Source organism: Oryzias melastigma, linkage group LG13 (assembly GCF_002922805.2).
Source record: "Oryzias melastigma strain HK-1 linkage group LG13, ASM292280v2, whole genome shotgun sequence".
Lineage (NCBI taxonomy): Eukaryota > Metazoa > Chordata > Actinopteri > Beloniformes > Adrianichthyidae > Oryzias > Oryzias melastigma.
Window position 1 is genome coordinate 11,267,050 of NC_050524.1, and position 21,095 is coordinate 11,288,144.

The window sequence follows — 21,095 nt, forward strand, 5'->3', positions numbered from 1 at the left end:
CGGAGGCATCCGGATCAGATGCCCGAGCCACCTCAACTGGCTCCTCTCGATGCGGAGGAGAAGCGGCTCTACTCCGAGCTCTCTCCGGAAACAAACAAATGAAACAAAAAACAAAAAATGTGTTTCATTAATCCTTGAAATTAGGAAAACGTAAACCTTGATTTAAAATCTGAATGTACATTTATAAAAAAAAAGTCTCACTTTTTACACAAGGAGTTGAAAATATGGTTTCTGGTGTTGTAAATCGATGACACATCCACATATAAAGATGTGCAATCATAACATGTTTTCACCTACCAAGAAGTCATTCCCAAGTTGGTATTCTCCAACTCCATAATTATATGTCAGCTCAGCAACAAAGTGGTTGTCCTCTGGACCATAGCCAACCATTGTCTTGCTCCACTTCCCATCATAGGGGCTAAAGGGGAAATAGATAAAAGCAGAGTTAGCGTTATTAAATTATCAATTGCGCAACAGAAACAGATTAACTCAATATTTTTATAACTTACCCGTTGCAAGTAGCTTTACAGCCTTCCTCAAACTCTTCATGTCTTAAAATCTGAATTAATGACAACATTTAAGGAAAACATTCCCTGAGGTGAGTGCATGTTTGAAAATATTCACGAATATGCACAAGACAGGAAGAAAAGTTAAGGTTGTGCAATAATTTACCATTGCACTGATATCATCAAACGTTAGATAATAGCTAGTTGTTTCAGACATATCATTTGTAACTAAAAATGCAGCAAAAACAAATTACCGTCATGCCCAACACTTCTCGATAAAATGTTGCTGTCTTGGTTCGGTCTCCAACTTTAAAAACAAAATGTAAAGCTCGCCTTAAAGCCATGTTTACTGACAGATGTACGGCTGTCTCTTTGTGCGATGAAGTATCCTGAATGATCGATGCTTTCTGATTTTGATTGGTAAGTAGATACCAACTCAAAATGTGTTGGGTAGTAGGATTCATTTTTATTTGTGTTTATTAACATTATATATTGATATTAAAGTCTAGGAAAATACAAATTCAGGTCGGTGAAAGCACTAAATTTAAAATAGGTGTGAAAAAACATGTTCATAATTGCTTGTAAACACCCCTGTTCTCTCCGATAAATGGTATCGCCTAACATCAGCAGCGCATTTTCTCGCGAGACTATTCACAAAAATAGTTTAAACAAATCCAAATAACTGTAAACCACAAAAAACCTCCAGTAGCGCACAACATATATTATCTAACTCTAAATTTGTGAATTTTGCTCTTGACATTTCCGATTAGAAATGTAAAATGTTGTGTTTAAGTAGTACCGGTCATCTTGCACTAGGTGGGTGTAACGAGCCAAACACATTAAAAAAAAATAACAGAAGAAGAAACGGGAGCAAGAAAGATGGCGGCGGTCATGAGAAGCATGATTTACCTTTTCCCCAAACATCTTCTTTCAAAAAGCAGTCGCTTTATGGTGGAACCAAAGCGGTATGTCCGCGGACTGAGGAGGAAACCGGTCAATGTTTTATTTCCAGAACAACAGACGGGTAAAGTTGTGAAGTCGCCCTCAGAGGGCGATCAGACTGCAGTAAAGCCGCAGAGGAAGACAAATGTCACCTCTGCAGTGGAGCAAACTGAGACAAGGAATCATGTCAGAAAAAAAGATGATGCATATTCGACCGTGCAGCATCCCCGGGCTGCTGACACGAAAGATCAAGTCGATGGGCTGCGCTTTGAAAGGGCTTTTCAAGGAGACAAAAGGCTGGCGTGAGTAAACAAACTCAATCTCCACACTTTGAAAGAAGATGTTTAGATGGGGGAAAATGATGGATGCCTCGTTTTTCAATTTGACAGATGGTAACATTGAAGTTAGTCACTGGTTTCAGTTGAAAACTTTAAGTCAGGCACGGGGACCAAAAGCTGCACATCTGCTTGTTTTCTAACATACTCTGTTCTATCTAACTGGCTGGAAACACCTGATCCAGGTAATCAGGGCAATCATATCTGAAAAACATGCAGTCATCCAGCCTTTGAAGTCAGGATCTGCTCACCCCAGCTTTAAATGAATGGGTGTGTGTGCAAAGAGTGCCCTTCTTCATGTTTTTGTTACCACCATCTCTGAGCATGTCATCTGAACTGCCAGGATCTCAGCACTGGTGAACAAATAACATTTTATCTGTGTGGGGCAAAAATAATTCTAATTTTTCCTTATCAGTTTCCATTTTTATTGCCACTTTGAGCTTTAATCATGTGTCATTTTATGTTTTGACTTATGGGAGGGGTTGAGGGCATTTTGTATGTTCTAAAATTTAATCCATCTGTTTTTATTCACTCGCTATATCCTTTATGGGGTCACGGGATTGCTGGAGCCTATCCTGGGAGCTGTTGGGCCAAAACTAGCTAAAATAGCTAGCAGGTAGCTGAAACATTAGTTAAATTCCAAAATAGCCTAAAAAACTGAAAAAAAAAAAATGCTAAATTATCCAAAACAGCTAGCATACATCTGAAATATTAGCTAAACTCCAAAATATCATAAAAAACAAACGAAAAAAGAAAAACAAACAAAGAAAAAATTGCCTAAATTAGCCAAAAACAGCTAGCATGTAGCTGAAATATTAGTTAAACTCCATAATAGCCCAAACAATCTTAATAAATGCCAAAATAGTGCAAAAAGCTAGCAGAATGTTTCAAATTAAAGTAATCTATGCTTTATTTAATTTCAATAAATTCTAAATAGTGAAATACTGTTCTCCACATGCTTATGCTGCAGGAGGCTGGTGACCGTTGCTCGGTCCAGGACATTTCGGGAGCACCAGGGTAAAATCCTCCTGGAGGGCAGGCGTTTAATCTGCGATGCTCTGCTCGCCGGAGCATTGCCGCAGACGGTGTTCTTCAGCACGGTGGATCGGCTCCGAGAGCTGCCTTTGGACAAGCTGAAAAGAGCCGCGTTGGTGAAAGTCAAATTTGAGGACATTAAACTCTGGTCGGACGTCGTGGCACCACAAGGAGTGATAGGTATGGGTCGGTTCTATTGATAAAGAGATTCTGAGCTGATTCTAACTTGGAAACTTTGTCCTGCAGCGATATTTTCCCGATCCGACCCGTCACGGCTGAATTATGCAAACAAAGGTGAGTCGGTGGGACTTTCTCTCATCTGTGACAACATTCGGGATCCTGGTAATCTTGGGACAATGCTGAGGTGTGCTGCAGCTGCTGGTTGTAGCAGCATCCTTCTTACTAAAGGTACGCCTACATTTTCAAAGAAAAGATTTTACTCTTCTCGTGGTTTTACTGATTTATCTAGTATTTGTCAACAGGCTGTGTGGATGCTTGGGAGCCAAAAGTCCTGCGTGCAGCAATGGGTGCACACTTCAAGCTTCCCATCTATCCTAACCTGGAGTGGGACGACATCGAAAACCATCTTCCGGCATCGGTGACCGTCCATGTAGCTGACAACAACTGCTCTGAGAAGGAACAACAACAGCCTTCCAAAGCAGGAGACTTTGGTTGGGTCAGCACAAAGCCTAATCCTAAAAACATACACTATGAAGAATACGACTCAGACGATGAAGGACTGTCACTGCCCAGAGTGGACGCCAAAGTGTACCACGAGAACTGGGCCCAGACGCCCACCGCTCTCGTTATAGGCGGTGAGACACACGGGCTCAGTCTGGAAGCAGTCCGGTTAGCGGAGAAAACCGATGGGCTCAGGCTCTTCATTCCTGTCGTTCCTGGAGTTGACAGTTTGAATTCCGCCATGGCGGCGAGCATCCTTTTGTTTGAAGGAAGAAGACAGCTGTTAAAACTGCAGCAGGCGTCCGGAGAGAAAAGAAAAACCAAAGCTCAGCGGTAGTTATTGGGATATTTGCTTTAAATGTCATAAAACCTGTTTGTAACAAAAATGAAAATTTTTACTTAGCTAAAGTATTTTGTCTTATTTATTATGGTTTTTGCCATAGAATTTAACAACATTTTTGGTATTTTTTTACATAGTTTTATTATAAAAACAGAAATAGTCTAAAAACTAAAAATTAAAAAATTAAACATAAAACAAACAAAAACCATATTTGCATTTTGATTAAGAAAAATAACAGCAGCTCATCATCTGAGCTCTTGCAATACATCATTTTTAAGCATTACCTTAGAAATCAAATAATTTCTTCTGTGGATTGGGATTAAAAAAACACCCTGGGCAACATGAACGTTAATTTAAGCTAATTATGAGAAATCCATCAGAATCGACTGCAGACTCAAAATCTTAAATACATTTTTTTTATTAGGGTTTTGTTTCTAAAAACATTTACTTACTTTCCACTTAAAAATAAGCAATGATAAAGTAACCATATAGCCATTCAGTTAACCGATACCTTTTCACTGCTGATTTTTCTCAAATTAGGACTGTTTAGTCAAATTTTAGATTTTTTTTTTTTTGGTATAAAACAGCTAATAAGGGAAAAATCTAAAATTCTCCTCACCAAATCTTAGAATACAGTTTTGTAAATTTACATTTTGAAAGCATGAAGATGTTGGAACCTCAAGCTGTTTACACTATTTGGAGAGTTTGGCAAAATGCATAAACAGTACTGTCATTTTTTTGAAGTTCCTGGTGAATTGTGTGGAATAAACTGTTTGTTTTTTTTTAATAAATCACGTCCTTGAAAACAGCCTGTTGAGACTCCTCCTTCAGACAAAACTAGAGTTTCATTAACTTTGTGAATGTCTCAGATTAGAATAAATTAAGATAAATCCATCAGGAAAAGGTGAAATTAGTTCTACATTTGATGATTTTTCAAATTCGCTTTATCGTTCAAATTAGGAAGCAGCACTAACTGATGTGGTTTCCTATTGAAACAGAAAAGTCAGAAGGAGCTCAAATTTATTTTACAGGCTTCTTGTAGGATCTGAAAGCATCAAGTTTATGAATTTAGAAATAACTCCTTAAAAAGTCTTCTGTTTGAAACTTCTCAATTTGAAATGGGAATAAATGAATAGAATCTGAAATAGGGTGAGAAATCAGTCTTCATTTTTGATATGCATGGCCTTAAAAAGATCATTCAAAGTCTTAAATTGAACTTAAACTTGTAGGAACCCTGTTTTACCTTTTGTCAATTCCAGGAGTTTTGAATAAGAAATTAAATGTTTCAATTCTTTAAAATTAAATCGTTTATATATTTAAATTCTCAGAATATTTAACAAAGAAATAAAGAATGCAGAGTACTACAAACCATTTTGTCTTTCTATAAAAGATCACTCAAAGGAAAACATGAAGAAGTTTTGGTTTGTTTTGTTCAGTTGTCTTTTACAAAACATTCAAATTTGTTTGGTGGTGGTTGTTTGTTAAAATACAATAACCAGATTAAAAAAAAAAGTGACGTGTGTGTATTTTCAAAATAAAGTACCATACGGTTGAAAAAAAAAAAAAGAAAATGGATGGAGATCCTTAAATGACATTGAACCAAAAAAAAGTATTTGTTTCTAGTATACACTGAAGTATCTCCTTTTTTGTGTCACTTTAGGAGCTCCATAGAATTGTGCAGAAGTCACACAATGACATTTAACTGAACTTTTTAACCCTTTTAAAGGCCCCCCAACAATGAGAAAATGTAAAACTTGACTTTTATATTTTCTAAATCAAAAGTAACCCCTGATTTTGATATTTATGATTTGTTTAACTTTTTTTAAAATTTTTTTTCAATACAAATTAGTAGTTTACTTTATCTTTCAGAGAATGAGTATCGTCCTGATGGTGTCTCGTTTAATGGAACAGAACGTTTGTGCTTGCCAGTGAAATTCTTTTAATGAATGTGAAATCATGCCAGCAGTAACAGAAAATAAGGATTTATACATTCAACACTTCTCAAAATAGTTCTCCAGAAATAGCCTGGCCCTTTTTTTTTCTTAAATAAGGGGACCTTCATAGAAAATCCTCATAAAGACTAAGATGAAAACCACCATTAACCCCTTCCTGGAGATGACGTCGACTCGCATCTTGATGCACACAAAAAAACATCGGTTACTGGTCCATTGAAAGCAAGCAGAAAGATTTTTTTTTTTTTTTTTTTAACTGCGTGCTCCTGTTGTACTGATGTATTCAAACAGACTTCCAAATTTAGGTTTAGATGACCTGCACTGTGAATTACTACTGTAAGAATGCACTTTATTCTGGTTTTGCATCTTTTAAAAGCTAAAAGTTATGCGGTTTTTACAAAGAAGAAAGCAAAGAATGAGCTTAGCAAGTAGGTCCGCTGGGTTTTCTAGAGTTCAGAAATGCTACAGTGTACAAAAGAAGAAAAAAAAACTTCATATATATTACTGTAGGGTCTATAGTTAATGCAAGGCACCACAGGAGAGAGAAAGGACTCCATGAAAAGAGAAACATGTTTAAAAAAAGTTTTAAAACGTCAGTAAAAATGAGACTTTTGCTTTAACAGTCCGTAGGGGGAGAACACTGGAGGGGTTAAGTGAGGCGTTTGAACGGGCCAGGGCGGGATGATGAGCGAGTCCCGTGCTGCGTGTCCAGTTCGTCACTCGGAACGTCGCTTTAGATGGGCTCCGGTTTGAGCTTGTCCGCCAGGAACTCGCCGACAAACTGCTCCACCACGGACGGCGTGATCTCCTCCACGTCACGGACGTACTTGGCACGGGCCGACATGTCCAGGATGGTGAGGAGGGGGGCGGCCTCGGGGAGGTTAGTGTAGTCCCGCAGGGAGTCCGTCATGTCGTCCTGTGGAGGAAAAAGAAGGGAAATAAAAAACAAAGACGTGGATTTTTGATAACTTAAAAATGTAAAGCCACACTAAACCTACGTTCAGTTAACTTAAAAAAAAGTGTGTTTTTAAAAACAAAAAAATTTAATCTAATTTTATATCATTGCATCAATTTGGGTCAGATTAGTGCTAACAACAGTGAGTTGTCATCAAGACGACAAGCTTTGCAACTTTGCATTTAACTGAAAATATTAGTTTAAAGATCCACTCCAATGAAAAAGGTGCTTTTAGCACATTATGTGGTTTTGGTTGAATGACTCAGATTTTGAATTTTTATTTTTTATATGTATGCAAAATGATGCGTCAGAAAGCCCAAACAGACCTACATGACATTCATCTGAAAATTGGTTTCCAAATTTAGCCCTAGAAAAAAAAATAATAATAATGAAAATGGATTAAAATAAAATTTCAACTCTTAAAATCCATATCCAAGTACCTGCAAAAGTAACCTGTAATACAGATTTGGATGCAGAGTAGAGCTGACCTGCTGCTCAGTAAGACCACACTTAAAAACAGCCCCCCCTTCATCCTCATCCATGCTGACACAGCTTCTGAACACCCAGCATACACGGCAGTTTCTCTCTGAAGGCTTTCTTCAGAGAATCAGGGCTCCTTTTATGAACACCTCCAGCGTGAGATTACTTTAGAGAGTGCAGCTCTGCCCGACACCTTCCACATTAATGCACGCCCTTTGAAACGGCCGCGAAACCCATCTCCTCGCCGCCGTCCTGCAAGGCAGCCGGCTCAAAACCAGAGAGCTTCTTCACACGCTGCCTTGAAAGAAGGAAAGCAACCAGGTGGGGGTCCAGAGGTATCCTTATTCTCTCACTGAAGCGTGTGAATAGCATATGCAGGCAGGAGATAAACCCATGAAAAAGTGCATTGAAACACACTTTTCCTCATGTTCAGCTTAAGGTTTGAAGTCAGTCCTTCAGCAAACCAAACTTTTAAATGCAAAACAAAACTCAGCTGCCAAACCACAACATTTATTTTTTATATATAAGCGTTAGTAAGAAATCTCATAAGTTGCATGAACTGTGCAATAGTGTTTTTTTTAAATAACTGTACTCTTGTCGTGCTTTTTTATTAGATTTCTTTCTTGTTTGAACAATTTTACATTATGTATAATTTTTTTAAAGACTTATGACCTTTTTTTTAACCTAGCAACAGCATAATTATATTTGCATGTTTTTAATGACCAAATGATTTACTTTTTATTTAATTTCATTATTGTTTGCTGTAAATTTTTGATAAAAATTGTTGTTCAGATGCATAAATGTTGCACAGACCACAAAGCACTTTTTAAACTTTATTGTACCAGTGACAGTGAGAATTAAAAAAAGTATATATTTTTTTAAAATTTGTTCTTTATTTGATTGATTTGACTGGAATTTATTTGTTTATAGACATTACAACAAAATCACACAAATAATTTATATGTAATTTAATCAGCATTGTAACTCTGTTCTTATTGTTTAGCATTCATTGTATTGTACCCCCCCGGTTAAATAAAAGGTTAAATAAAGATATATAAAAAAAACTCACGACAGAAATAATGTAATTAATTCTCTAATTTAAAAGAACAAATAAAAATGTACATAAACGTAGGACAAAATTAACAATATAAATATTCATAGTTATAGAGATTTTTGCGGTGATGAATAAAATACACACTATACACTACAATACACACTAAGATCACATTATAGGTTTCCTTTAAATATAGTGTTTATTGATTAAATAATATGGAGTTTGATTTACTACTTGAAAAGCAGAGAGAAGAGGAAAACTTATATTATTTCACTTCTACAAGGTTATTTCATTTGATATTTTTGCACAGTTCTTTTAACTTTTAAACATCTGCAGCTGCTCTTCCTGCTTTCCCAAAGATCAACAGATTTCATGTGATATGCTCTGTAAAATGTTAGTCTATTAAACAGCCGATATTTTTATATATTGAGGTTTGCTCAGCTTTTTAAAGACATCCAGCTGAAAAAACCTTGCTGGAAAAACAAACAATTGTCATCAAAGCTAAAATTCCTCCTGACTTTCAAATTCACAGGACCTGATTTCCCCTCAGCTCAGTTGCTGAACAAGAATGAGGCTCAAAGATATATAAAAAAAATCTGTTTCATATGGAAAGGATTAAGCGCTTAATCCTGGAGTTACCACATAAGGGCCAGGAGGTGGCGCTGCAGCCAAGGGCCCTACTTCTGATGGAAGCGGCTCCTCTAATGTTAACATCATTAGTTGCTGATTTAGATGCCAGCTTGAGTTTAGTGAAAACAAAGCCAATGGTGGAGGGACTGTGGGTGAATTTGCTGCTACATTTGATGCTCAACAACCCTTTCAGTCAAGCTCCGTTCTCCCAGAAAGCCGGCTATTATTCTTGCAAAATAGATGAAAATGCACAGATGTTCATTAAAAGGCTTCGGTAGTGCAGCTTTCCCCGAAAGGATAAGTATACCAGGAGGTCTACTTTGCAAAAAGAGCCAACAAAAGAGCAGCGGGGTTGTGTTTATTTAGTGCAAGCTAACAGAGTGGAGCCCATTTTACTGCGCTGCAAATCACCAAAGATTAACCATTTAAAACTTGTCACTAAGCATCCTGACTGTACCAGCAAAACCCTGCGTTATTCTCAAACTCTAGATAAAAACTGTCTTCTTAAAATGCTTCAAGCTTATAGACCATCCGAGCACGCAGTGCATAGAAACCACAGACGGATAAATTGCACAATATGTCACTGTGGCCTTTCAGGCCCCTCTGATATAAAAAGATGTAATCTTGGCAGCACCATTTGTCTTTTTGTGTAAACTGCTGCTGCTTGTGAGCCATTCTGGAGGCCCCCACCCTCTGTAGCTCAGCCCTAAACCAAAAAAAAAAGAAACAAAGGGTCTATAGCTACTGGCACACAGCTGCAATAAGGCTCGCCACGTGTTCACCTGCTGGACCACATCAGCATCATCCTGATTATTGATGCACTGTGGCATTTGACACACGAACAACGTCTGATGAGCTGATGGAACAAACCCGCTCAATCATTCAGTCAAACAGACGGCTCTGCCAAATGGACATCACCCGCTACTAAATAAATAAATCCATCTTGGATACGTGAATGAGAAAAAACAGGCAAATTTAAAAGGAAGTGGCATTTTGCACTTAATTAAGGCGGGGTTAGGGATATGGTTATGTTACACAGATTATATGTGTGAATATTTATCCGTTTTCATGCTTAATCACAAGTAAATACATACAAATATCATCAACCCATTTAAAAAACTACATGAAATCCCTCCAGGATTTCAGAGAATATACTCAATTTATGATGTTCAGACTGATTTAAACATTTAACATTGATAGCACAAATGTATACCAAGAAACAACATTCTTAACACAGAGGCTGATTTTGAATCACTACTTAACCAGTTATTTGTTTTTGCACAAGTTAACATTGGTTTTCCTACAGTTTCAGAAAAAATAAAAGCTTCTGTCCTGAATTAATTACTTCAAAATCTTCTTTGAAGGATAACCAAACACTGCAATTTTTTTTGTCTGTTGATCTCTTGAAATGGGGCTTTAAAAATACTGTCTGTTGGTCCTTGCCAAATTTTTGACTATTTAAAATAAACGTGTTAGATTCTGGAAATTATGGTCTAAAATTGTCTGTGTGCTGCCCCCTGCAGGTTGAAAAGTGGTATTACAGTTGCATTTTGTGATTGGTCAACTTTAAGTCCTACGTCATTTCAGGAGTTTCTCCTCATCATGGTCTGCAGCTTCAGTGTAAAAGCCCCGTCCATCTTTGAACGCTCGACACTGAGAGTTGAAGCTCACCCCGTGACGCCGAGAACAGCAGAGGTCGCCCCGCTACGCAGAGAGCTACGGAGCTCGCTTACTAGCTAAACTGGGCCTTGGAAAGCTGGGTGGCCGGCAGACAAACAGCCGCTGTGGAATGGGGAGGCAGCCTGCTTGGGCGTCCTGAACCTTATGATATGTTTTTTCATTTCTTTGAGACAACAACAAAAAAAAGATCCTTTATTTACCTCACTCTAACCTCACTGTCTCCGTCTATCACAGATCCAGATTACACTTCCCAAGCCCCACCCCCCTTTTTTCTCTCGCATTTTCCAAATCTGAACTGAGAGTGAAGTCATCCTCCAACTGTCCTGTTGTGTCACCCTTTAATTACATTCAAAACCCCATGAAGTTGAGATTTCTCAAAAAACATTTGTCGAAAAAACTGCTTTAACTCAGAACCACGAGGAAGAAAAAAAGTTGGATCCCCAAAGTCTGGAGGATAAATCTGCAGGGAAGCATTGATGTGGGGATCAAATGTCTCCGCAGCCCGTAAGACTTGCTGAAACCTTTGATGTAGAAGCGCTCGTGTGAACCTCATGGTGGCGGGCGAGGAAAAGCCAAGGGATAGAGAGGAATGTCACAATTATTCCCATGGTGATTTAATCAGCTACACGTGGACACAGTCGAGTGGAATTACAATCCTTATCACAGAAAAGGCCAAAAGGCTAAAAATATGGGGGTTATTGTGTTAAACGGTGATAGGATAAGCACGAAATGTAAGATTTTTTCCTAAAAATAACAAAAAATTTGTTTAGACAAGCATCTAGTAACTGTAATCTCAACTACATGTGCTACAAATGCAAGGATTTATAAATCATTTGCTCATTTTTTTTTCTTTTCCAAGATCTTGTTTCAGTCAGCTCAGCCCATCCCTCCCCAGAGAAACTGTTGTTTCATGGCCACAGAAAACCCGGCAGCTGGTTTGGCAGCAAAGCGTGCAACAACCGGGGCGAAACCGGGCCAAGGTGAAGGAGTCCGGGCGCGGAGCCTGGAAGCTTCACTGAATGCCTGAAACGCGAAGGGATGTCCGACTGAGAACCCAATCTGGAAGGAAGCCCTGATGGCATTTGTTGCTGGGAAATCATACCTGCCTGACATGGATGTGAATAAGTACGGCTTTCAGTGTGCGCTACACTAACAAACAAAGCAAATCCAGCTAAAAAGAGATAAAAAAAATAGGATGCAGATAAGTTTCGCAGTGGCACACAGTCATCGGACCCAAATCAGAATCACGACGACGCTCAGCTTTCTGTGGGTGTGGACGTATGTGACATTTCAAGGTTGATGGTGGGGCGGGGAGGGCGACAGCACATGTGTGAGCCCAGCGGCCGAAACCCGAGCCCGCCATTTAAGCGAGTGACACAGGACACCAGCGCCGCTCTCTCCTGGACAACAGGGTGGAGGGATAACGGTGGGGGGAGCCCGGGGAGGAGGTGGTTAATCTGGTAACCACGTCTGCTGAGATTCCAGAACACTTCCAACGTGAGATAAGGGGTTAATGTGGGAGGAGTCGTAGCATAGGGGTCGGGGGGTGACAGGGACACAAAATGTGTTTCTGACCCAACGTCCCTACATAAGGTAAAAATCAAAATGTGTCATTTCAGTTCAGCATCTTTGAAGTAGAAAAACAGTTAAATATGGTCTTGAAAGTGCAATTTTAAAGTGATAGAAGAAGCTAATCTCAGTTTTTATGCACTCAGCAACAAGACGTCCGTTGATGCAGCTGTAAAAGGTGAATATAGGTGGGGCGTCATCATGCTAAACATATTCTAGAAATCTTCCTTCCTGTGCTTTTACACAGTAAAACAAATACAAATATTTAATTTAAATTCCTTTCCTCAGGATTTTTTTTTTTATCTTTACACATTTTACAATTGTATGTGAGGCCTACAAATCCTAATGTCTCAGTCACACCTGTCCTTATATGGACTCTCTATGGGGCGTGTACATGAAACTTTATTATTGTAAATTGTTCCGTGAGCCCATGGGCAAAAATGTTCATGTACATTTTTTTCTAAGTGGAAACAGGTCATAGCGAACACTCAAGTGAAGTAGGTGAAGGGGTGTCGTAGGGATTTGTCTTTTTTTTTCCAACCACCCCAAACCCTGTACACTGCGCAGGAAGTCCGTCAGTGCCGTTTAAATGATGAGTGCATGCTCCTGCGTGCCTAATTTTTGCAGCCAGACTGTTAGAAATAAGGAAATTAGAGGGCACTGTATGAGAGTATCTCTCATATGTCATGAGTGCGTGTAATTTAAATCATCCTTACAAATACTGGCACTTAATCAAACAATAACCACACGTACAACTGCGGTAAAATCTTCCATTTTCATCATGATAAAAATTGAATTTCTTACAGGTTCTTGTGACAGAATTTAAGATTAAAACTGCATTTCTGAATATTCCTTCATTCAAATCGTGAAGAATCAGGAGCAGACAAAAACTGTGACCAAATAGATCTATTATTGTCTTTATTTTCCTCTTCTGATATGCCATCTGACTCAAAACTCTACACCTGGATAGCTCTGATATCGATTGCAATTTTTTTTTTTGCTACGCTAATGTTAGCTAAGGTGAGAAACTAGAAGCTAACGGGAGAACGTGTAAACAAAACAATGCGTGTATATCAGCGTAGGACTACTTGCGCATCACCAGTCCTGCCCAGAACCCAGAGACAAATTTATAATAAAATATGTCTTAATAAACAACACAGGCTTTTTAATTTTGGTTAAAGATGGCATAATCCTAATTAATAGACCACTGGGAACAAAAAACATAGTTGTAGTGGGACTTTAAACTTAAATGAAGATTGTCATTTTAATGTTTCAGATTTTTCATTAAGAGAAAGAAGAATCACTGCTCTGATGTTTGAAACCCAAAGCTAGCAGTAGAAAACAAACTAAAAATACTGATGTTGCTGCTCATAACTTTGGCCAAAAATTAATCTAACTCAAAATTGAAGTTAGGTTGTTTCTTTTTTTTCTCTCAAAAGATTATTTTCTCATCATTTTCACTCAATTTTTCTTCATGTCTTCTTTAACTTTTGAATTGGAGTTTACTAAACTGCTTCTTAAAATGGATCCCCCTTCACCGTTCAGTCTTTCTTTTTTAAATCTTCAGACAGTGGAAATGTTTCCAGGTGCACAACATTTAAAAGTGTGAGTCAAGGATCTGGAAATAATGCAGGCTAAGAGACAGGCACACAGGAACAGAGAAGATGAAGCTCTACATCACAAGGCATCGAAGAGCAGGATCATCTTTGAACTCCAACCAGAAATCAACAATAAAATCGTTATGTCTCATTGTTAAATGGTTTACTCCTGTTTAAGTTTTTTTAAATTGGACTATCATTTAGATTATTAGTGGGAAACAAATAACTGCAGCAAATACTTAAAAAAAATAATCCTGTCATTTAAATTCTAGTTTTGTTTATCTGCTGCTTCCCTGACGAGTCACAGGAACCTTGAAAAGTGGGTCACTAACTCAAGTTTTTTGAGGTATTTTTGTGCAGATGTCAAAACAAATCAGAAATGTTTATGAAATTTACGTATTGCTGTTCTAAGTTGCTTCAGGCAGCTTATCTCACCTCTCCAGCCACAAAAAACAGGAGCGGCGTCTCCTCCTCCTTGGCTTTGTACTTGGCCATGAGCTTCTCTGCGATTGGTTGAATCAGCTCCTTGGCTGGCTCCAGCTCACCTTCCTCTTCAGCGTCTGAAGAAAATCACACAAAGAACGACGAGATGACAGAATATTTAAAAGACGGATAGAGGCAGAGGACATTTGAGCAGAAAGATGAAATAAAGCACACAGATGGTCTCCATCTTGTTCAATGGACTTCCTCTTTGGCTCAAACATTTTAGCGTCATCACTGTATATCCTCCAGTTCTTTAATTATTTTTTTACAGCTGCCAACTTTTTATTTCTGCATGAACTTTACTTAGATTTGGGTTTATGAAACGGTTCATAAACCTTCAGTGTCAGTGTATAAAAAGATCCCCTCACAACTTTTTAAACACAAAAGTTTGCTCCACACACTTTATTTTAGCAGAACCACATGCGAGCCTGCGCCGCATTAGAAACGTCTGCCTCCTCACCGACAAACAGGACGAGGCAGGGCCCCTCGTGAAGCTGCACGGCGTTGGACTCGTTGAGCTCCAGCACGGGTCTGGGGTGCCAGGGGAAGAGCCGGCACTCCGGGTCGTTCAGGACCTCCACCCGGCCCTGACGAGTGACCACATGACCCTCTGTGTCCAGCAGAATCAGGGTGGGAATACCTGCAGAGATAAAGGATAAAAACAGTGTGATGGGAGAGGAAGACAAACAGAGGAGAGGAGGAAATGGGTCAGAGTATGGGAGTTAGTTTGGGTCATTTCCTTCAATTATCGTTTCATGCTGCAGACGTTTCCCTCTCCCACTTGGATTTTATTTGCCAAGAGGATATTTCTGCTGACTTTAACCCCCTGTAGCTCAGTCTGCTTCACCTCTGATGTCTTTTGTGGGAATGCTTTGTGGATTTTTTTTGCCTCCACAATGTTTGTGATTGCCTTAACCTTGTAAACAGCTTTATCAGAAACAGATACCATCAGACAGCAAATGGTGCATGAGTCAGGGTGTTCCTGTCGGCGCATGTGGACTGTAGTCTGCAGGGGTGAGGGCCATCATGGACTGCAGAGGTCTGAATGTGGGGGGGTGAAGCGCTGACTCGTGCTCGGAGCATTCCTCACATTCCTAGCAGGACAGACTGAGAGCCAACATCGTCCACAGTCATCTGCACGCGCTCAGAGGGGAGCATGAGGACTGTACTCCTGCAGCCAGCCAGACTGTACACTTCATAAAACAATCCACATTCCTCAGGTTGTGTGTGCCTGATGCTGGAACCCAGCAGCCATTGTGCTAGTCTTTCAGTTTATGAAAACCTGTTAATGATTCAAGACAGACATATTTACCTAAATGAAGACCACCACTTCCTGGAGTATGATGCTATGTTCACACAGGGGCTTGAAAATGTACGGAGAGAAAATAGTATCATCTGATTTGTGTGCCTAATACATGATTTATAACTTGTGTCTGTATGTTTGTGTGTAACTTTGGATTTGTGTGTACGTTATTCTTGATTTGTAACCCATACAATGCATTTTGTGCATAACTGTGTGCACTTGCTATTGTGTATTCACATTTATGCATAAATCAGATGTGAAACCTTTCACGTCTCCAAGATTTGTGTGTAAGTGATGTGTCTAAAGGCTGCTAGAAAGTTTTCTTATTAGCTGCTTTGAACTTAGATTGTGAATAAAATCTAGTTAAAACATGACATTTTCCCACTTCTTAAACAAATATACCCCAATAATTAATACAAAAAAGTGGAATTAGGTATTTTTAAAACACTGTTGGGGAACAGCTTTGTGTCAGAGGCGCTGTCAGGGGAGGGAGGTGCTATAGAGAGTTTTTAAGTGTTTTAAAAATGCGTATTTAGCCCATTTTGCATACAAGCAAATCCATAGTTGGGTACAAAACATCCAGAGACAAGTAACATAGTAAGAATTACGCACACACAAATCGGATGCCGCTATTTTTTCTCCATATAATGTGTGTTTGAGTAACCGTTTCCAATTGACCCTTGTGCTATGTAAACACGTGTAAATGCGAGTTAAGGACTTTTGTGTTCGTGCGTTTTTAAGATTGTTTTCGGGCCCTACATACATAAAAATAAATATGTAGTAAACATGAAGGAAAATAAAAATAAAATAAAGTTGGCAAATGGGATAGCCTTCAGTCACATTTCTATTAATTGTGCACTGAAAGTTAAACCATTTTAACATTAACTTAAGACAGTTTTTGAGCTCTACATAAAAACTCACGGCCAAAGAATTATGAAAGTCAAAACTTTGACCAATCAGGGACTTGGATTTGGTAGTGATGTATGAGTAGTATCCATTTGTTTTAAAATTTATCATGACGGACAAAGCAGACCTGTGTAAACCCTCATATGTTAAAAGCGTGTGCAAGAGTGGTTGCCATAGAAATGTTGACGTGGACCAATTACTGCTTACTAACTGTGTCTGGCTTGAACATGGTCCCATCACAAAAAAAAAGGCAACTGAACTGACTCTATTTGTTAGAGCCAAGTGAGTGGATCCAGTACAGTCAACGAAACCCTCAAATTATTTTTGAAACAGTAAAATCGCTTCAAAGATTACAAAAGAAAAGCAGCAGTGATGTACCTTGTATTCCGTAGAGCCTGTTGAGTCGTGATCTCCGAGCTTCGTCTGAATATGGTACAGCCAGCCATGGCATCTCACTAAAGTACTGCTTAAAGGACTCCTCTGATCTACAGAGGTCAGACAGGACACATTTAAGAAAAAAATATATATTATTCACTTCTGTCATATCCACAGTTAGACGGTTACATCACCTGTCAGCGCTGACAAACACAATCTCAAACTTGTGGCCGGATTCTTTGATGGTCCTGTAGGATTCCACCAAGACGCGGGTCAAACTGCGGCACGGCGGACACTGCAGACAAACAAAGGAATTTAAAATTAATCTTTTTGTTTAAGTTCACAAAAGTGTACGATGTGAGGAACTTGACATGTGAGGAAGACTTGAAAATAAGTCCAGTAAAAGTGAACATCTTCAATCCCGAAAAGTTAAAGTTTGTTTTCCCGTTTCCTTGACTGGATCAAAGTGAAGCGACGGTATCATTAAATGTGTGGCAGATGTGTCAGAACCCAGGCCTCGAGGGCCGGAGCCTCCTTGTTTTGCAACTAAAATTGAAGCTCCTTATTGGACGAAAACACCTGATTACCAGCAGATGAGACAGGATTTCTGAAAAACCAGGAGGGGGCTGGCCCTTGAGGTCTGGAGTTTGACACCCATGACTACAGGAAAGGTAAAGAAGATGTCAAAAACACAAAGCATTGGTCAGCTTGAAAGTTGACTTTTATACCTTTTATAAACTCGTTATAAAGTCTGAACAAGAAAGTTTAATAGTTTCTCAGACTGTAAACCGAAAAAGGTCAAACACGTCTTTATTATGGGCTATTTCAGGTACTGGGGACGTTCGGAGTTACTGGCACGTTGTGATCGTAAAATGACTTTAATAGAGGACGAATTTGCTCGAGTAACCAAGAGGAATGCGGTGTTCGAAATGCTGGAAATAAAGGGCTTGTGTGACTTGCCCTTTTCGTTTCAAAGCACTTCGGGACTGGAGCCAGCAAAGTCTGAGGAGCCGTGGCCCTGGCAGCTGCCGAGCAGCCTGGTCCAGACCAGGAGCTGCGTCTCATCAGTAACAGTCCGGTTTCATAAACTGTCAGTGAGCCGTGACCCCCCACCTGCCATCAGCAGGCAGGCTAAGCAGTGAAAGACAAAAGCTTGATGCCACTGGGGGGGGGGTGTGGCGACGGAGGGACAAACCGCTGTTAAAGTAAACAGACGCTCACAGTGGTCATGTCCCACTCTTATCGTGGCGCTTCCTGCTTTGCCCTTTCCTCTCATCGGCGGAGGAGCTTTTACTGGAAGGTATATGTTCTTTTGTCCCATCTGTGCACTCACCCAGTGCGCAGAGAAATACACTCCCACGTAGTGTCCCTCCAAAGAGCTGCTGTCTGTTGTCTGCCTGTTGTTCCTGAGCAGAGGCCCCGCCACCACCTCCACAAACGGCTTCGGCCCCCAGGGGAACTCAAGGCCTGAGAGAGGGAAAGAGAAATGGAAAGGGAGGAAGGGGAGGGTGGACGAAAAGGGAAACAAGAGATTAGTGCAGCAGCTCTGCTTTGAGCTCGATTCGACAGCAGGAAGGAAACAGAGGAAACGGGAACATTCAGAACTTAAGCAGTGACTGTTGAAGAACACATTAGTTTAAAGTATACACCAAGACTGTACAAATGATGAATAAAAGCTCACTCAGCTTCAGGATTAAAAAAATGGGGGTCATTTTTTAAAAAGTTGTTCAAAGACCCATTACAATGAACATTGTGTTTTTGGTGTTTTAACATGGAATTTCTTGCAGACAAATATATATTTAAAAGGTCTTTGTGACGAAGCAGTGTCATTCGACCGAATCATTCACATTCACCACAGCTACATTTTGTTTAACTCTAAGGGTGCACAATTAGTTTTAAATAGAGTGTTACTTACCATCCAGGCTTCCCACCACAAACATTCCAACCAGAGCATTGTACACATCATCATACGTATAGAAAACAGGAAGTGATGTCACAATTGTAAGCCTTTTTTTTTTCTTTTCTTCTGTCATAATGTTTTTGTTTCAAACTTGATTCTGTTGAAAAAAATCTTAATTATTTCTTCTTTTTAGGTTATTTTCTTCAGGTATAAGGCAGGCATTTCATTTAAAGAAATGTTTGGTTTATTGACCTGTGGGAGGGGCTAAGCCTTTATAAGGAGAGAACCATTGTGTATTTAAGACCTAGTCATCTTATTCTTGAGTATTTCTTTACTCACCACAAGAAGAACCCCGCCACATATGGTGTCAGAAGTGGGAATGGAACCCACGCCTCATCACGAGACTGCGATTTTTCACGTTTTATGAGCTTACAAGTGTTTTATAAAGAGAATTCCTCACAAAAAGCAGCATTTTGTCTCATTCACGCATCTGAGTATTCTTCTTCAACCCTGCTTTCTGAGCACCAGCCCCTCCTAATCCACAAAAATGACTGATTCCTCACATTCACACGTATGTACGTGGGGGGACAGCCTCTTCCAGGAGGAGTCTGCACTGCAGCACCACCCCTAAACAGACACGCACACACACTTTTTTCCAAGGAGCCAACAATTATCAGCAAAACAGTTTCATCTTAGCATCGACTAAGAAGAAGTGGTTCCTCTTGCACCTAATCTGCAGAAACAACAACGGATTGCCGCTGAGGCTGGTTCTAGGTTGATGTCATGAAAAGGGCGGGACCCACAAGCAGCAAAAGGCGGAGCCTCAGAGATCGAGGCATCTTACTTCTCGCAAAAATTAACTCATATTTCATAAAAACATGTTTTATAGAGGGCCAAAGGTAAAATATTATCATGTATATGGAAATAGTTTACTTAGAATAGGCTTAGAATAACATGATATAGACCAGGGATAGGCAACTCCAGGCCTCGAGGGCCACAATCCTGAATGTTTTTCAACATACCCTGCTCTGGCATCTTCTAATTGGCTGGACACACCTGAACCAGGTAATCAGTAGGGCTCGGATATCTGGAAATCATGCGGCCCTCGAGGCCTGGAGTTGCCTATCCCTGATCTAGACCCTTTTTTGTCTTCATTTTTCTCATCTCAGCTGGAATCTGGCTCAAAAGTATAGACCTGGATGACTCCAATATTGCTTGCCATATTTGCTGCACTGCTAATGTTAGCTTTGTGTTGTGGGGGGCTATAAGCTAGCAGGGGAGAGTGTCAATAAAGGGATGATGGGATATTAGCAGAGGCTTACTCCACAGCATTAGTCCCACCCACAACTCAAAGGTGAATTCCTGATGAACAATTACCGCTCTACACAAACTTCATCCTTGAAAAACGACAGTTTTTTATTTTAGCTAAAAATTTCGAAATCATGATTAAAAGACCACTGGGAATGATCAAAATACGATTGGAGTGGGAAACAATTCAAACATAGGAAAAAATGACTTTAGTCAAACCAAGGACGCAAAGACTTACGTGTGCTTTTGGAAACATACACTATGAACAAACATAGACTCACAAACGGTTTTGATGTATCCTCAAATCCAACGAGAGCTGTCAGAATCGCTTTGGTCCGGCTCTCATTCACACTTTTCATTTCCTTTTCAAGGTATTTTCCCATTGTTCCCATCCAGCTCTGGAGATGCATTGGGCTCAGCCAAATCACTAAAAGCTTAATAATAAATAAACCCTTGTGGGGCTGATTCATAATGGTCTCTTTATGTGAGTGCAGTAGTCTACGGCTTCATTAGGATGGAGTGACACGTCTGCACTGCGCTGGCCAGGACTTTCATTGTTGCTGTGATTGTAAAAGTGCTCTCCATCTTTACGCTGAAGGCTACTCCACAGCCACTCAACGCAGGCCTTTCATGGTGAGTGAAAAGCAGAGGGTCTCTGAATTGTTCGCCCGCCCCCTTCAGATCTCAGCGGATGGCAAACTTTTTATGACAGCAGCTGAAGGTGAACGGATCCGTCACAATGAGAAATGCGCTCAGAAAAAGGCTGAGGGATGCTAACCATCATAGAAACGCATCGATTTCTGAAAGATAAAAAAGCAGAGGACCGCAGACATATCTCCCCTTTGCACAAAACTGGTTTGGAGAAACCTTGAAGATTATTTTTAAATTTTTGTGCTTTTATAGTTTAAGGTGAAAAGGTTAAAAAACAAACAAAAAAAAAACAAATAACCAGAAAAAGAATTTAAAAATGTAAATTGTAAAATTAAGTTCAAAATAATGTCAAATTATCAAATTATTATTGTTATATTAAGCTTAAACAAAAAGGAAGGGCTACTTTTCACCT

The 21,095-nt window shown here is 39.6% G+C and overlaps 3 protein-coding genes across 3 annotated transcripts in view; 1 reads left to right on the forward strand and 2 right to left on the reverse strand.

Moving 5' to 3' along the window:
* Positions 1–923, reverse strand: part of glod4 (glyoxalase domain containing 4) — a 3,876-nt gene extending 2,953 nt beyond the window's left edge. Inside the window, exons 1-3 of the mRNA XM_024278049.2 lie at positions 761–923; positions 510–559; positions 298–418 (exon numbers count right to left, since the gene is read on the reverse strand). Of these exons, the coding sequence (XP_024133817.1) occupies positions 298–418; positions 510–559; positions 761–850 (261 nt within the window). The 5' untranslated portion in view covers positions 851–923. The remainder of the gene's footprint in view (positions 1–297; positions 419–509; positions 560–760) is intronic.
* On the forward strand, positions 742–4,647 carry mrm3a (mitochondrial rRNA methyltransferase 3a). Its single transcript, XM_024277307.2, has 4 exons — positions 742–1,750; positions 2,754–2,998; positions 3,065–3,226; positions 3,301–4,647. The coding sequence occupies exons 1-4, from the start codon at positions 1,386–1,388 to the stop codon at positions 3,834–3,836; spliced, it is 1,308 nt and encodes a 435-aa protein (XP_024133075.1). The 5' UTR covers positions 742–1,385; the 3' UTR covers positions 3,837–4,647.
* A 1,025-nt stretch (positions 4,648–5,672) lies between these two features.
* Positions 5,673–21,095, reverse strand: part of nxn (nucleoredoxin) — a 64,336-nt gene continuing 48,913 nt past the window's right edge. The window contains exons 3-8 of the mRNA XM_024277308.2: positions 18,158–18,291; positions 17,019–17,119; positions 16,828–16,934; positions 14,701–14,880; positions 14,193–14,317; positions 5,673–6,707 (exon numbers count right to left, since the gene is read on the reverse strand). Of these exons, the coding sequence (XP_024133076.1) occupies positions 6,525–6,707; positions 14,193–14,317; positions 14,701–14,880; positions 16,828–16,934; positions 17,019–17,119; positions 18,158–18,291 (830 nt within the window). The 3' untranslated portion in view covers positions 5,673–6,524. The remainder of the gene's footprint in view (positions 6,708–14,192; positions 14,318–14,700; positions 14,881–16,827; positions 16,935–17,018; positions 17,120–18,157; positions 18,292–21,095) is intronic.